This window comes from Oncorhynchus tshawytscha, linkage group LG19 (genome assembly GCF_018296145.1).
Source record: "Oncorhynchus tshawytscha isolate Ot180627B linkage group LG19, Otsh_v2.0, whole genome shotgun sequence".
NCBI lineage: Eukaryota > Metazoa > Chordata > Actinopteri > Salmoniformes > Salmonidae > Oncorhynchus > Oncorhynchus tshawytscha.
Genome location: NC_056447.1, coordinates 7,610,915 through 7,628,321, shown reverse-complemented (window position 1 = coordinate 7,628,321; position 17,407 = coordinate 7,610,915). Strand labels below are relative to the sequence as shown.

The 17,407-nt window shown below is 43.0% G+C and overlaps 1 protein-coding gene across 5 annotated transcripts in view; it reads right to left on the bottom strand.

The window, feature by feature from the left end:
• The window catches only part of phf21ab (PHD finger protein 21Ab), a 76,574-nt gene that overhangs the window by 35,677 nt on the left and 23,490 nt on the right, over positions 1-17,407 (bottom strand). For all 5 annotated transcript variants that reach the window (XM_024378971.2, XM_024378967.2, XM_024378970.2 and 2 more), the window contains exons 5-7: positions 16,262-16,294; positions 15,728-15,793; positions 1,773-1,931 (exon numbers count right to left, since the gene is read on the bottom strand). In XM_024378971.2, coding sequence (XP_024234739.1) covers positions 1,773-1,931; positions 15,728-15,793; positions 16,262-16,294 — 258 coding nt within the window. The remainder of the gene's footprint in view (positions 1-1,772; positions 1,932-15,727; positions 15,794-16,261; positions 16,295-17,407) is intronic.

Below are 17,407 nucleotides of genomic sequence, written 5' to 3'. Positions count from 1 at the left end.
TCCCTGTAGGGAGTCCCCTCCCTTTCCTCAATCCCCTACCTCCCCCCTCAACAGGACCCAGAGGAACAGGGCCTAGTCAGCAAGTCTATCGGCCAAGTCGTTTCCCATTGCCATGAAGGCAGGCTTGAGCCAGAGGAGCGCCGCAGACATACGCAGCTCTGATTACATCAAACGCCACAGGAAACCTGCCAGCTGAGCACTTCCCATTGCGCTAAGAGCTAGAGATAAATCTACAGAGCCATGAATGACGTAGGTTTGAGGTTTTACAGCTGTGTCCGTCTAGTGGGGATCGAGGTTTGCAAGGTCTGAGAACGAAGAAGTACTGCCGAAAAGAACTGGCATCGCTGAAGGACATCTCATAACGTAACTAATGTCAGTACAAGGAACAACCCAGAAAGTCAGACACTTTTGACCAGGGGCCTCTGATGGTGTTTCTTAGGGTGATTTAATTGTTTTAAGAAGCTCATACCAAGGACCATTTTTCTACTCGATTTAAAAAATGTAAAAGACCCCTTGTAGTATCAAAAACCATTCCGAAAAATAATTGATGAAAATGTATTTTTTGGCCTGGCTGCTATTAGCCAATATTAGTATTGAATAACAGATTCACTACATAGAACAGATAGTCCCCCTCAAAAAATCTAAAGGAGGTGTGTTCTGAAGAGTCTGTTAAGATAAGATATATATAGCCTGAGACCCTCTAAACTGGGCCGGGGGGGGCGGGGGTGTTTACTAAGCTATATGGGATTGTTTAAAAAAAAAGTCATACCAAGGAAAATTTTGCCATTTGATTTAGAATTTTAAGACCCCTTGAAATATCAAAACAAATATAAAATGTATTTAAACTCCTATTCTTATTTATTTACACTAATCCTTTTCAACTGGTACCAGTGGGACTTTCAGATGAGTCTTGAGGCCCGTGGGCGCCCTAGAGCAACATGTACGTGCTCGTTAGTGTCATCTTTCCATAGAGGGGTCATACTTAGGCTAAACCGTTCGGACGCTACAAACGATTATGTGTGAAGACCGATTTTCAGGATGTCTCATGGTCTGACAAACACCGCTCAAAATCGGTCACCTTTCACCACAAACGGGGAAGTGTTACATAGGTGGATGCGGTGGATTGAGATACATCCAATGTAAAATAACATATCTCTAGCTTAAGATGACAGACTTTTATTGGGATTATTTTATTATGCCAATTAGATTTCCATGTGGACATCAACCTTAGTCGATTAACCAGCTAAACAATAACTAAGCAAAAATGTGTTTGGAGTTACCTTTCTAGAAAACAGGCTGTTAGAGTTTACACTTCCTCTTCCAATTATATTGTGGGAGGTTAAAATCTATTCATTTACCAAATCTATTCATTTACCAAATCTATTCATTTTCAAAGGTTAATTATTTTTCCTTGCCATTATCATTGACCTGATAAGACCATTTTTTGCTAATCAATGATGGGGCTACCTGGGTCGCCATTTTTCCTGGGAGGGGGTCCCTCGGCAAGAAGTAGTTGAAGTCCCCTGCTCTATAGTAGTACAAGTTTGTGAACACTGACAAGTTTGAGGCTAGGGTAGGCTAGGTTTGCAAAATTCCACAAACATGACCAAAAATTCTACATCTCTCCATTGCAACGTTCCACCAACGGGGATTTCTGAAAACCTAGGGAATTTTGCAAACCTTGTGTAGGCTACTGCAAAGTTACGAGCCTCTGTGCAACATAACAAGCAATTGAGTAGAGGTCGACAGTGTCTGTGGACTTGTGTGGATACCTGCTGCAGGGCCTGGGTGTGTGTGGTCTGCTGTAGGGCCTGCAGAGTAGTGGAGGAGGGGATCTGGAGGACGTGTTTGTCTGTAGCCAGCACCTGAACCTTCACCTCCGGCTCCTGTTTCACCAGCAGGTCCTTCCTCAGCTGCTCCACCACCTTTTTCTGGAGAACAGAAGGGAGAGGGGGAGAGAGAGTAGAGGGGGAGAGAAAGAGGGGTGTATAGGATGGGGAAAGCAGAGGGGAGGGGTGTAGCGGATAGGGAGAGAAGTGTGTCAAGAAGTCACAGCACAAGGTGCTCGGGTAACCTCCTTTTTAGCCATGACCCCTCCACTCACTCAAAATGTATGAGTAACTAAACAAGACTCATTAACATTTGCAAACAATTGGATGTCAAATCAAAATCCCTGCACATTCAGAACTTTCTTTAGTTTTACATTGACCAAGTTGGCTATTTCACGTTGAGAATACCAACATGTGATGATGATTCCTCGGCTTCAAGATCAAACAGGCTTCCATGACTTAAATTTGAGGAGACTCTGACCTTTCACCTTGGCATCAACTGCAGCTCTCACAAGAGTAAAAAAAGCAAATTAGCATCCACGACACTGCCAAGTCACTTCAATGGCTAATTCCGCTATTATGAAGACACAAAATGCTCTTCCGGACAGGGAATTAGATCTGCTCTGAGGAAGGGTAGAGACTGGGGAGCAAGCAAATATGAAATAAGTACTGTTGCAGTGCACATTCATCATTTTTGGTAAATATTTACCCATGGAACCTGACTTAGGCCATTGGATATGCATTTACAGGAGGAAAACCACAACGTGTGCTGGTCTAAAGCAAGCAAATGCACAGTCTCCTGTTCTTGGGGGAAAATTGTACTCCCAACTGCTTCTCTTTGCTCATTATATTATCTGCAGTCTGCATAGAGCTTTTGCTCTTTTTTTCTGCATTGGAGGGTTTCGCTTGAAGAAAGAAAAGTGGGATGCGCCTAAAGTGGTTTTGCAGAGCCAATCTAACAAAACGTGCTACAAACAAGAGATTCAGCAAATCGCTTTGCTGCCTTTCATGCTTCAGGCTGTTGGCAGTTTTTTCCCGGAGAGACATGGCTTGGTGTTCTTGCCAAGAAGCCAATTTCCATGTTAATCAAGAGTCCTTTAAACAGCAGCCGAGGGGGGAGAGGACGATTTACTGTGTGTTTGTCCTTTTTATGGGACCTGGCAGGGGGTAGCCTTAAATACTGTTAATCAAATAGGGTTATAAATCAAGTCTGACATCCATAGTTGGCCCTATTACCTCAACAGCAAACAAGACAGCCGTTGTAGGAGAATCTGGGGGAAAAGCATCTTTATGGTCGGTATAAATAGCCTACTAGCCCATCAAAGGGCAACACTCAAAGATGCGATTGAAACGGTCTCGTCCTGTGGACACTTGAGAGCTACACTTGAGCTCTTAGTAACCTTTGTTAGAGCCCTCCACATTGGAGGGAGACAGCCAGGAGGGCTCAGCTGGAGGCAGAGGGAGGGAAGTTCTTATATTCCCCTGAGAAGCAGGAAGGGGGAGAAAAAAAAAACACACCACATTGTCCATACAGCACATAGACCTACTATAGTGTGGCTTCTTCAGACATTGCCAATTCAGAGGCTGCCTTTCTGTTTGCCGGCAATTTTAAATTTGGCATCACTAAGACAAGTTCCAACAACACGTCTCCAACACCACTAGGGGCGATAAAGTCCTAAACCACTGCAATTCTACCCACCACCAAGCATAGAAGGCCCTCCCTCGTTCGCCATTCGGCAAATCAGATCATGGCTCTGTACTCTTGCTTCCTGTTTACAAGCAGATGCTGAAACAGGAAGTATCCACGATTCACTCCGTTGAGAAATGGTCACCAGAATCCAAGGTTACGCTACAGGACTGCTTTGCTAGTGCTAAATATGTTTAGAGACTACACCGATAACATTGACAAGCTAACAACACAGAGATATCGTAGACAACCCTGAGGCTACGGCCGAGGACAGGAATAAGTACAAGAAGTCCTGGTACGACCTCCGCAGAGTCATCAAAAGAGCAAAAAGGACAATATAGGAATAAGGTGGAATCATATTACACAGGCCCCCGACGCCCGCCTCATGTGGCAGGGGTTACAGTCCATTACAGATTACAAAAGGAAGACCCAAAAGTGATCTGCCCAACGATGCCTTTCGACCAGACGAACTCAATGCATTCTGTGCACGCTTTGACTGCAACATCGAGCCGGGTGTGAGGGCCGTCACCGGCCCATAGGATTGGGTGATCTCGCTCTGAGGCCGACGTGAGAAGGGTCTTTAAAATCAGGTCAACACCTGCAAGGCCGAGTGGCCCAACGGGATTCCAGGGAGCATTCTCAGAGCATGCGCAGAACAGCTGGCAGGCATAATCACAGTAATGTTCAACCTCCTAGTCTGTCATCCCCACATGTTTTAAGATGACCACAATCACTTCAGTCTCTAAGAATGCTAAGGCTTCATGCCACAACGACAAATGTAGCACTCCCTTTTTAAATCATGAAGTGCTTTGAGAGGCTGGTTACGGCACACATTAACGCCATCCCAGCCACACCAGACCCACTCCAATTTGCATACCGCACCAACAGATCCATAGACGACACAGACTCAACTGCTCTCCACACTGCCCTCACCCACCTAGATAAAAGGAATACCTATGTGAGAAATGCTTTTCATTAACTACAGCTCAGCATTCAACACCATTATCCCCTCCAAACTTAGGAATCTGGGTCTAAACACCTACCTCTGCATCTGGATCCTTGACGGGCCGACCCCAGGTGGTGAGGTTAAGGTTAAGGCTCACATGGGGTGTGGGCTTAATCCTCCCCTGTACTCCCTGTTCACCCATGGCTAAACATGACTCCAACACCATCATCAAGTTTGCTGACGACAAAAGTGGTAGGTAGGCCTGATCACCAGCAACGGTGAGTCTGCTTACAGGGAGGTGGTCAGTGACCTGGCAGTCTGGTGCCGGAACAACATTCTCTCCCTCAACATCAGCAAGACAAAAGGAGCTGATCGTAGACTACAAGAAATGGTGAGGGGGGTATACTATATACAGGAAATGTATGTAAAAAGTGAATTCCAATTCCATATTTACAATGTGCAGGGACACTGGAGTGTTGGAAGATACGACATGACAAAGTATGTGGACACCTGCTCGTCAAACATCTCATTCAAAATCCTGCTCAGTAATATGGAGTTGGTCCCCCCTTTGCTGCTATAACAGCCTCCACTCGTCTGGGAAGGCTTTCCACTAGATGTTGGAACATTGATGCGGGGACTTGCTTCCATTCAGCCACAAGAGCATTTGTGAGGTCGGCACTGATGTTGGACGATTAGGCCTGGCTCGCAGGCGGCCTTCCCGATTCATCCCAAAGGTGTTCGATGGGGTTGAGGTCAGGGCTCTGTGCAGGCTAGTCAAGTTCTTCCACACCGATTTCAACAAACCATTTCTGTATGGACCTCACACTGGACCTTTCATGCTGAAACAGGAAAGGGCCTTCACCAAACTGTTGCCACAAAGTTGGAAGCACAGAATTGTCTAGAATGCCATTGTATGCTGTCGCGTTAAGATTTCCTTTCACTGGAACTAAGGGGCCTAGCCCAAACCATGAAAAACAGCCCCAGACCATTATTTCTCCTCCACCAAACTTTACAGTTGGCACTATGCATTCTGGCAGGTAGCGTTCTCCTGGCATCCGCCAAACCCAGATTTGTCCGTTGGATTGCCAGATGGAGAGGCGTGATTCATTACGCCAGAGAACACGTTTCCACTGCACCAGAGTCCAATGGCGGTGAGCTTTACACCACTCCAACTGACGCTTGGCATTGCGCATGTTGATCTTGAGCTTGTGTGTGGCTGCTCGGTGATGGAAACCCATTTCATGAAGCTCCCAATGTTGCTTCCAGAGGCAGTTTGGAACTCGGCAGAGAGTGTTGCATCTGAGGACAGACTATTTTTTTTACACGCTTTAGCATTTGGCGGTCCTGTTTTGTGAGCTTGTGTGGCCTACCACTTCTAGGAGCAGCCGTTGCTGCAAGTAAGTGCAATAACCGCACTTACTTGCAGTTGACCAGGGCAGCTCTAGCAGGACAGAAATTTGATGAACTGACTTGATGGAAAGGTGGCATCCTATGACGGTGCCATAGTAAAGAGCTCAGTGAATTTCAACAAGGCCATTCTATTGGCAATGTTTGTCTATGGAGATTGCACGGCGGTATGCTCGATTTTATACACCTGTCAGCAACAGGTGTAGCTGATATAGCCAAATCCACTAATTTGAAGAGGTGTCCAGTTACTTTTGTAAAAATCATGTACGTGTGCACCAGGTCAAGGCTTCTTTGCTTGCATGGCATTGTAAGTTAGCTTTCTTGGGAACAGGGACAAAAGTAAGGTAACTGAGCTAAACGACTATCGCCCCGTAGCACTCACTTCCGTCATCATGAAGTGCTTTGAGAGACTAGTCAAGGACCATATCACCTCCATCCTACCTGACACCCTAGACCCACTCCAATTTGCTTACCACCCAAATAGGTACACAGACGACGCAATCACAACCACACTGCCCTAACCCATCTGGACAAGAGGAATACCTATGTGAGAATGCTGTTCATCGACTACAGCTCAGCATTTAAGACCATAGTACCATCCAAACTCGTCATCAAGCTCAAGACCCTGGGTCTCGACCCCGCCCTGTGCAACTGGGTACTGGACTTCCTGACGGGCCGCCCCCGGGTGGTGAGGGCAGGTAACATCTCCTCCACACTGCTGATCCTCAACACTGGGGCCCCACAAGGGTGCATTCTGAGCCCTCTCCTGTACTCCCTGTTCACCCACGACTGCGTGGCCATGCACGACTCCAACTCAATCATCAAGTTTGCGGACGACACTACAGTGGTAGGCTTGATAACCAACAACGACGAGACGGCCTACAGGGAGGAGGTGAGGGCCCTCGGAGTGTGGTGTCAGGAAAATAACCTCACACTCAACGTCAACAAAACAAAAGGAGGTGATTGTGGACTTCAGGAAACAGCAGAGGGAGTACCCCCCCTATCCACATCGATGGGACAGTAGTGGAGAGGGTAGTAAGTTAAGTTCCTCGGCGTACACATTACGGACAAACTGAATTGGTCCACCCACACAGACAGCGTCATGAAGAAGGCGCAGCAGCGCCTCTTCAACCTCAGGAGGCTGAAGAAATTTGGCTCGTCACCAAAAGCACTCACAAACTTTTACAGATGCACAATGGAGAGCATCCTGTCGGGCTGTATCACCGCCTCGTACGGCAACTGCTCCAACCACATCCGTAAGGCTCTCCAGAGGGTAGTGAGGTCTGCACAAAGCATCACCGGGGGCAAACTACCTGCCCTCCAGGACACCTAGACCACCCGATGTTACAGGAAGGCCATAAAGATCATCAAGGACAACAACCACCCGAGCCACTGCCTGGTCACCCCGCTATCATCCAGAAGGCGAGGTCAGTACAGGTGCATCAAAGCAGGGACCAAGAGACTGAAAAACAGCTTCTATCTCAAGGCCATCAGACTGTTAAACAGCCACCACTAACATTGAGTGGCTGCTGCCAACATACTGACTCAACTTCAGCCACTTTAATAATGGAAATTGATGTAAAAATATATCACTAGCCACTTTAAACAATGCCACTTAATATAATTTTTACATACCCTACACTACTCATCTCATATGTATATACTGTACTCTATCATCTACTGCATCTTGCCATCTTTATGTAATACATGTATCACTAGCCACTTTAAACTATGCCACTTTATGTTTATAGAAGAATCATAAAACATGGGACGAGATGTTAAAAACTGTCCATTGTGCCAATAGATGGTATACACTCACATGAGATTTGCCGTGATGTTGACAGAGTGGCATGGGAGGTTTATTTCTTAGACTGGGTTAAGATATCAATTTTGGGACACATCCTCAGTAGTGTGCCTTCGAATCAGTGGGTGTTTCGGCCTTTAAATCACTAAACACCCTCAAAGGTGGCCAGCTAAAGGGTGATCAAGCCTTAGCTTGTGTCCCATGCCCAATTAAGATGTCCCACGGGACTATGCAAGGCAGGGGCGTCCTCTTCCCTGAGCCAGCCCTACAGCTGACCGCATATACCCTACATTACTCATCTCATATGTATATACTGTACTCTATACCATCTACTGCATCTTGCCTATTCCGTTCTGTACCATCACTCATTCATATATCTTTATGTACATATTCTTTATCCCTTTACACTTGTGTATAAGGTAGTAGTTTTGGAATCGGAACTAAAAGCACAAGCATTTTGCTACACTCGCATTAACATCTGCTAACCATGTGTATGTGACAAATAAATTTGATTTTGATTTGATTACTAACAATTCACTTTGGAAAAATTATATAAAATCGCCATAACTATTATGTTGCTTTTCTTCCACCCAAACCCGGTAGTGGAGACCAGTAGTAACAACTGTCTTTTAGTCCCAGTTTATGCTAGCGACATTGTTTATAAAGCATTTATACAAGGCAGAAACATTGTTTCCTTGCTGAAAAATAAATAGAATGCCGGTTTCAGTGAGAAGCATAGCAACATCAAGGCAACTTCGTAACAAGATGACCCCGTTTTCCCAAAGCCCATTAGCCGCAGAATCTACCCTTTTAAAATGGTCAAATAGAAAATGTTTATTCGAACGGTTATTACGGAGACCATGGTCATTTGGCTGGAAATTACAGTCTTCCAAATTTCCATAACAGTCACAGCCCTAGTAGCTAGTTAGCTGTAAGGAGTCTACAATCTCACCATGTTCACCCTGCAGATTAGCAACGGCACTACGCAATGCACCCTGGCCTGAAGAGGCATAAAAATAGGAGAAATGTGGTGGAACCTCTTAAATTACATATTTATAGAGGTAGGAATATTGCAAAAACATGATCAATGGCTCATCTGCGAGAAGACAACCTCCCGCATTATAACATTGTCAGTATTGAAATACATGTATGAGAGGTTTCCGTGATCTAAAAGTCATATTCCTATTGACTTCAAATCAAATGTTTTTATAAAGCCCTTTTACATCAGCAGATGTCACAAAGTGCTTATACAGAAACCCAGCCTAAAACCAAAGAGCAAGCAATGTGGTACCCCCTCTATGGGAGTACCACAGGGTTCAATTCTCGGGCCAACGATTTTCTCTGTATATATCAACGATGTCGCTCTTGCTGCGGGTGATTCCCTGATCCACCTCTACGCAGATGACACCATTATGTATACATCTGGCACTTCTTTGGACCACGTGTTAAACTTCTTGTGACTAGCAATCCCGGATCCGGGAGGGTAATCATAGCCTCAAATGAATTAGCATAACGCAGCAGACATAAATATCCCTAGAAAATGTTCCTATTCACAAATTAAATATATTGAGACACAGCTTAGCCTTTTGTTAATCACACTGTCATCTCAGATTTTTAAAATATGCGTCACAGCCATTCGCTAGACAAGCATTTCTGTAAGTTTATCATGGCATAATGCTATGCTAGGCTCTGCTGGCAGCAGGCAACATTTTCACGAAAATAAGAAAAGCAATCAAATTAAATAATTTACCTTTGAAGAACTTCAGATGTTTTCACTCAGGAGACTCCCAGTTAGATAGCAAAAAAAAAAAGTTCCTTTTTTCCAAAAATATTATTTCTGTAGGCGAAATAGCTCCCGTTTGTTCATCATGCTTGGCTGAGAAATCGACCAGAAAATGCTATCACTACAACGCCAAACTTTTTTCCAAATTAGCCCCATAATATCGACAGAAACATGGCAAACGTTGTTTAGAATCAAACCTCAAGGTGTTTTTAACATATACATTCAATAATATATCATTCGAGGCAATTGGTTTCTCATAAGAAGCGATTGGAAAAATGACTACCTCAGTATTTTACGCAAGATTTTCTGCGGGAGACATCATGTGACCACTTGCTAAATGTGGTCCCTTACGGCTATTCTTCAACAGAAATGCGTAAAAAGACGTCACAATGCTGTAGACACCTTGGGGAATACGTAGAAAACGTAAGCTCATTCGCAGCCATATAAGGAGTCATTGGCATGAGGCGGTTTCAAAAAATGCGGCACTTCCTGATTGGATTTTTATCTGGGTTTCGCCTGTAACATTAGTTCTGTTGCACTCACAGACAATATCTTTGCAGTTTTGGAAACGTCAGAGTGTTTTCTATCCAAAGCTGTCAATTATATGCATAGTCGAGCATCTTTGTGACAAAATCTTGTTTAAAACGGGAACGTTTTTTATCCAAAAATTAAAATATCGGCCCCTAGTCGTAAAAGGTTAACATCTTGACGCTACCCATCCCTTAAGCGGGATAATTGTCATCAGCAACCGCTGAATAGCATAGCGCCACAGTCAAATAATATTACAAAAAAAATATTCATATTCATGAAATCACAAGTGCAATATTGCAAAACACAGTTTAGCCTTTTGTTAATCCACCTGTTGTCTCAGATTTTGAAATTATGCTTTACAGCGAAAGCAATCCAAGCGTTTGTGTAAGTTTATCGATAGCCTAGCATAGCATTATGTACACTTAGCATCAGGTAGCTTGGTCACGAAAATCAGAAAAGCAATCAAATTAATCGTTTACTTTTGATGATCTTTGGATGTTTTCACTCACGAGACTCCCAGTTACACAACAAATGTTCCTTTTGTTCCATAAAGATGATTTTTATATCCAAAAAAACCTCTGTCGCGTTATGTTCAGAAATCCACAGGGAAGAGCGGTCACGACAACGCAGATGAAAATTCCAAATAATATACATAATGTCCACAGAAACATGTAAAAAAAAAAGTGTATAATCAATCCTCAGGTTGTTTTTAAAATATATATTTTATATCATATCAACCGGAGTGTAGGTTTTTCAATAGGACAGGGAGAAACAATGGCTGCTTTACTCTGTTGCGCAAAACTCACTCTGATAGCCCACACCTATCCACTTACGCAATGTGATCTTTCTCGCTCATTTTTCAAAATAAAAGCCTGAAACTATGTCTAAAGACTGTTTACACCTTAGGGAAGCCATAGAAAAATAAATCTGGTTGATATCCCTTTAAATGGAGGATATGCATGCATAGGACCAGAGAGGTTTCAAAATAAGAGGCACTTCCTGATTGGATTTTCCTCAGATTTTCGCCTGCAATATTCTGCAGTTCTGTTATACTCACAGACAATATTGTGACCGTTTTGGAAACTTTAGAGTGTTTTCTATCATAATCTGACAATTATATGCATATTCTAGTTTCTGGGGCTGAGAAATACGCAGTTTCAAATGGGTACGTTTTTTAGCCAAAAACAAAAATATTGCCCGCTACACGCAAAAGGTTAATAAACCTCCAAACAAGCTTCAATGCCATTCCGTGGCCTCCAACAGCTCTTAAAACGCTAGTAAAACCAAATGCATGCTTTTCAACCATTTCCTGCCCGCACCCGCCCGCCCGACTAGCATCACTACTCTGGACGGTTCCGACCTAGAATATGTGGACAACTACAAATACCTAGGTGTCTGGCTAGACTGTAAACTCTCCTTCCAGACTCAAAATCAAATCCAAAATCGGCTTTCTATTTTGCAACAAAGCCTCCTTCACTCACGCCGCCAAACTTAACCTAGTAAAACGGACTATCCTACCGATCCTCGACTTCGGCGATGTCATCTACAAAATAGCTTCAAACACTCTACTCAGCAAACTGGATGCAGTCTATCACAATGCCATTCATGTTGTTACCAAAGCCCCTTATACCACCCACTACTGCGACCTGTATGCTCTGGTCGGCTGGCCCTCGCTACATATTTGTTGCCAGACCCACTGGCTCCAGGTCATCTATAAGTCTATGCTAGGTAAATCTCTGCCTTATCTCAGCTCACTGATCAACGATAACACCCACCCGTAGCACGCGCTCCAGCAGGTATATCTCACTGGTCACCCCCAAAGCCAATTCTTCCTTTGGCTGCCTTTCCTTCCAGTTCTCTGCTGCCAGTGACTGGAACGAATTGTAAAAATAATAATAATAATGTGTTTTTTTTAATTGTAAAAAATTTTGCTGAAGCTGGAGACTTCTATTTCCCTCACTAACTTTAAACATCAGCTATCCGAGCAGCTAAGCGATCGCTGCAGCTGTACATTGTCCATCTGTAAATAGCCATCCAATCTACCTACCTCATCCCCATATTGTTTTTATTTACTTCTCTGCTCTTTTGCACACCAGTACCTCTACTTGCACATCATCATCTGCTCATTTATCACTCCAGTGTTAATCTGCTAAATTGTAATTACTTTGCTTCTATGGCCTATTTATTGCCTTACCTCCTCAAGCCATTTGCACACACTGTATATAGACTCTTTCTATTGTGTTATTGACTGTACGCTTGTTTATTCCATTGGTAACGCTGTTGTTGTTTGTGTCGCACAGCTTTGCTTTATCATGGCCAGGTCGCAGTTGTAAATGAGAACTTGTTCTCAACTAGCTTACCTGGTTAAATAAAGGTGAAATAAAATGTAAAAAAATATTCCCAGTTAAGAAGTTTTAGGTTGTAGTTATCATAGGAATTATGACACGTCAACAATTCCTCTCTATACCATTTGTATTTTATATATCTTTGACTATTGGATGTTCTAATAGGCACTATAGTATTGCCAGCCTAATCTCAGGAATTGATTGGCTTGAAGTCATAAACAACAGTGGTTCAAGCATTGCTAAGACCTGCTGGCAAACGCAGTAAAGTTTGAATGAATGCTTATGAGCCTGCTGCTGCCTACCACCACTCAGCCAGACTGCTCTATCAAATCATAGACTTAATGATAAATACGAGCCTTTGGTGATTAATATGGTCAAATCCGGAAACTAACATTTCGAAAACAAAACGTTTATTCTTTCAGTGAAATATGGAACCGTTCCGTATTTTATCTAACAGGTGGCATCCCTAAGTCTAAATATTGCTGTTACATTGTACAACCTTCACTGTTATGTCACAATTATGTACAATTCTGGCAAAATAGTTCACAACGAGCCAGGTAGCCCAAACTGTTGCATATACCCTGACTCTGCATGCAATGAATGCAAGAGAAGTGACAATTTCCCTAGTTAATATGGCCTGCGAACATTAATTTATTTTAACTAAATATGCAGGTTTAAAAAATATATACTTCTGTGTTGATTTTATGAAAGGCATTGACGTTTATGGTTAGGTACATTCATGCAACGATTGTGCTTTTCTCGCGAATGTGCTTTTGTTAAATCATCCCCCGTTTGGCGAAGTAGGCTGTGATTCGATGATAAATTAACAGGCACCGCATTGATTATACGCAACGTATGACAAGCTAGTTAACTTAGTAACATCATCAACCATGTGTAGTTAACTAGTGATTATGTAAAGATTGATTGTTTTTTTTATAAGATAAGTTTAATGCTAGCTAGCAACTTACCTTGACTCCTTGCTGCACTCGCGTAACAGCTGCTCATGCCTGCCACGCAGTTTCCTTGTGGAATGCAACGTAAATGGGCCATAATTGGGTTTCCAAAAATGCAGATTACCGATTGTTATGAAAACTTGAAAACCGCTGAATTAATCGGTCGACCTCTAGTAGAAGCACAGAAGCTAGGAAAAACTCACGAGAAAGGCAGAGTCATACCAGCTACATTTCTGCCCGCGTGAACGGCAAGAGCTCAGATAAACATGAAATGACCCTGGGAATCGATAGAACATTGCTCAGAGATGCCTACAAATTATATAACATTCAAAATGGGTGCATATTTCCTTTAAGACAAACTGTTAAAATTTAAACATGTATAATTCATTTGTGGGTATCTTCGAATATGATGTTAAAAGGTCTAATTACAGCCGTTTTTATCTCAATATCAAATCATTTCTGGGTAGCAATGATTATTTTCAATTAATTTTTAAAAATAGCTTCTTAGAAATTAGCAACTTCTCAAGCAATAATTTTGTTGTGGATTGTTCTGAGTGGAGAGAAACTGAAAACTAGCTGTTTTATTGGTCTATTAACTAATTTACTAGCTGGTGATGTCACCAAGTAGGCCAAAACACCATCCCAACAAAACAGGTCTTCTAAAACAGCTCTAACACTAAAAAGAGCACTATCATAATTTTCACATTACTATTCCAAGTTCAGTGTGGAAATACAATACTAGTCAAAAGTTTGGACACACCTACTCATTCCAGGGTTTTTCTTTATTTTGACTTTTTTCTACATTGTAGAATAATAGTGAATACATCAAAAATGTGAAATAACACACGTGGAATCATGTAGTAACAAAAAAAAAAGATTGAACAAAGCAAAATATATTTTATATTTGAGATTCTTCAAAGTAGCCACCCTTTGCCTTGATGACAGCTTTGCACACTCTTGGCATTCTCTCAACCAGCTTCATGAGGTAGTCACATGGAATTGATTTCAATTCCATGTGGTGTGCCAGGTGTGCCTTGTAAAAAGTTAAATTTGTATAATTAATTTCCTTCTTGGAGAGAATTTGAGCCAGTCAGTTGTGTTGTGACAAGTTAGGGGTGGTATACAGAAGACAGCCCTATTTGGCCAAAGACCAAGTCCATATTATGGCAAGAACAGCTCAAATAAGCAAAGAGAAACAACAGTTCATCATTAGTTGAAGACATGAAGGTTAGTCAATCCGGAACATTTGAAAGTTTCTTCAAGTGCAGTCGTAAAAACCATCAAGCACTATGATGAAACTGGTTCTCATGAGGACCGCCACAGGAAAGGAAGACCCAGAGTTCTCTCTGCTGCAGCGGATAAGTTCATTAGAGTTACCAGCCTCAGAAATTGCAGCCCAAACAAATGCTTCACAGAGTTCAAGTAACAGACATCTCAACATCAACTGTTTAGAGGAGAAAGCATGAATCTGGCCTTCATTGTCAAATTACTGCAAAGAAACCACTACTAAAGGATGCCAATAAGAAGAAGAGACTTTCTTGGGCCAAGAAACACCAGCAATGGACATGAGACCGGTGGAAATCTTTGTGAGACGCAGAGTAGATGAATCTCTGCATGTTCCCACGTGAAGCATGGAGGTGGTGGTGTGATGGTGCTTTGCTGGTGACACGGTCAGTGATTTATTTAGAATTCAAGGCACACTTAACCAGCATGGCTACCACAGCATTCTACAGCAATACACCATTACATCTGGTTTACGCTTAGTGGGACTATTGTTTGATTTTTAACAGGACATTGACCCAACACACGTCTAGGCTCTGTAAGGGCTATTTGACCAAGGAGAGTGATGGAGTGCTGCATCAGACGACCTGGCCACCCATCAGACGACCTGGCCACCCAATTGAGATGGTTTGGGATGAGTTGGACCGCAAAGTGAAGGAAAAGCAGCCAACAAGTACTCAGAATATGTGGGAACTCCTTCAAGACTGTTGGAAAAGCATTCCAGGTGAAGCTGGTTGAGAGAATGCCAGGAGTGTGCAAAGCTGTCATCAAGGCAAAGGGTGTTTACTTTGAAGAATCTCAAATATAAAATACATTTGGATTTGTTTAACACTTTTTTTGGTTACTACATGATTCCATATGTGTTATTTCATAGTTTTGATGTGTTCACTATTATTTTACAATGTAGATAATAGTAAAAAATGAAGAAAAACCCTGGCATGAGTAACTTTTGACTGGTACTGTATATATAAAACACAGGAAATCTAATTTTTGACAGCATTGGGCCTTTAAAATAAACAAATTAGTAAAATAACCAACTGGTTAAGCATTTGAATCTTCATTTTTAAATCTCCTGTTTATCAAACGCATGGTGTGAGTCTGCGCTCATATAGGGCAACCTGGGATATCCTTGTGTTGTGTCAGCAGTGTGTCCTGAAATACCTGCTTCTCGCTAAGCGCTGTGATCTTAGCCTGAAGTTCGTGGAGCTGCTTCTTCAGATCAGCATTCTGCAAAGGAAGGCAAAGCTCTTTTTAGGGCACTTTCATTCCAAACTCACATCCAGGTTAACATGAAAAGGCAGTTTGATTCATTTAAACCTGACCAACCATTTCAAACTGAATTTGAACACTTGTCACATTCGCAACACTAATGCTTCAAATGCACTTACATCTCCAAATAAATTGTATCTTATCAGTAAGAAATGTATGGGGCATCAGGTAGCCTAGCGGTTAAGAGCGTTGGGCCAGTAACCGAAAGGTCGCCGGATCAAATCCCCGATCCGACTAGGTTAAAAATCTGTCCATGTCCCCTTGAGCAAGGCACAGCCTTAATTGCCCCTGTATGTCGCTCTGAATAAGAGCATCTGAAACATAAATGTATTGTATCAAACTATCCAGGAGTCAATATGCATTTTGTTGGCAACATTTCCATGTCTACTAATAGCAAAAACAATTATTAATGATAAATGTCTTTACCTGTGGGTCCTGTTTCATTTGGGCGACCAGTTTCTGTAGAAGAAAGGATACAAAATGTCAGTAGAATAACAAATGCATTCAGGGACATTCCACAAGACTATACTACACCCTGTGGACAGTGACACCTACAGGCACTGCATTGAACCCAGTGCACCTTCATCATGAAGTGCTTCGGGAGACTAGTCAAAGACCACCTCACCTCCTCCCTTCCCGACACACTCAACCCTCTCCAATTCACCTACATTCCCCGACAGATCCACAATCGCCATTGCGCTGCACACTGCCCTCACCCACCTGGACAAAAGGAATGCATATGTGAGGATGCTGTTCATTGACTACAGCTCAGCCTTCAACACGATAGTGCCCTCTAAGCTCAACACAAAGCTCAAAGGCCCTGGGAATGACTCCTCCATATGGACTTCCTGACGGGCTGTCCCCAGGTGATGAAGGTAGGCAACATTAACTCCTCCACACTGATCTTCAACCTGGGGTCCCCACAAGAGTGCGTCCTCAGTCCCCTCCTATACTCAGACTGTGTGGCCTCACAGTTCCAACTCCATCATCAAGTTCGCTAATGACACGACAGTAGTAGGTCTGATTACCAAAAACTTTGAGAGGAAGTATGTACTCTGACTCCGTGGTGCCAGGTAAACAATCTCTCCCTCAACATCACTAAAACAAAGGAGTGGCTCGTGGACTTCAGGAGGAACCAGGCTGGGCACACCCCCATCTTCATCAACAGGGCCGCTCTGGAGACGGTCAAAAACGTCCAAGTTTCTCTCCGAGGAGCTGAAATGGTCAAACCACACCGACACCGTGGTGAAGGCACGACAGTGACTCTTCAACCTCAGGAAGCTGAAGAAATTCAGCCTGTCCCGAGGGCACTCAGAGTTATACAGGAGCACCATAGAGAGAACACTGTTACGGCAACTGCACCCACCCCCCTATGGACCTTCGTACACACTTACACCCCCCCCTCCAACAGACATCAGAGTTTAAGAACCTCACTGTACCCTACAATTACATCTGCGACCGTGAGCATTTGACTAATACATCTAATCCTGTCCCATACCTAATTGTGAGTGGCCATCATTCAGTTTGAACAGGCATAACACTGAATAACATATAGTATAAATATGATTATTT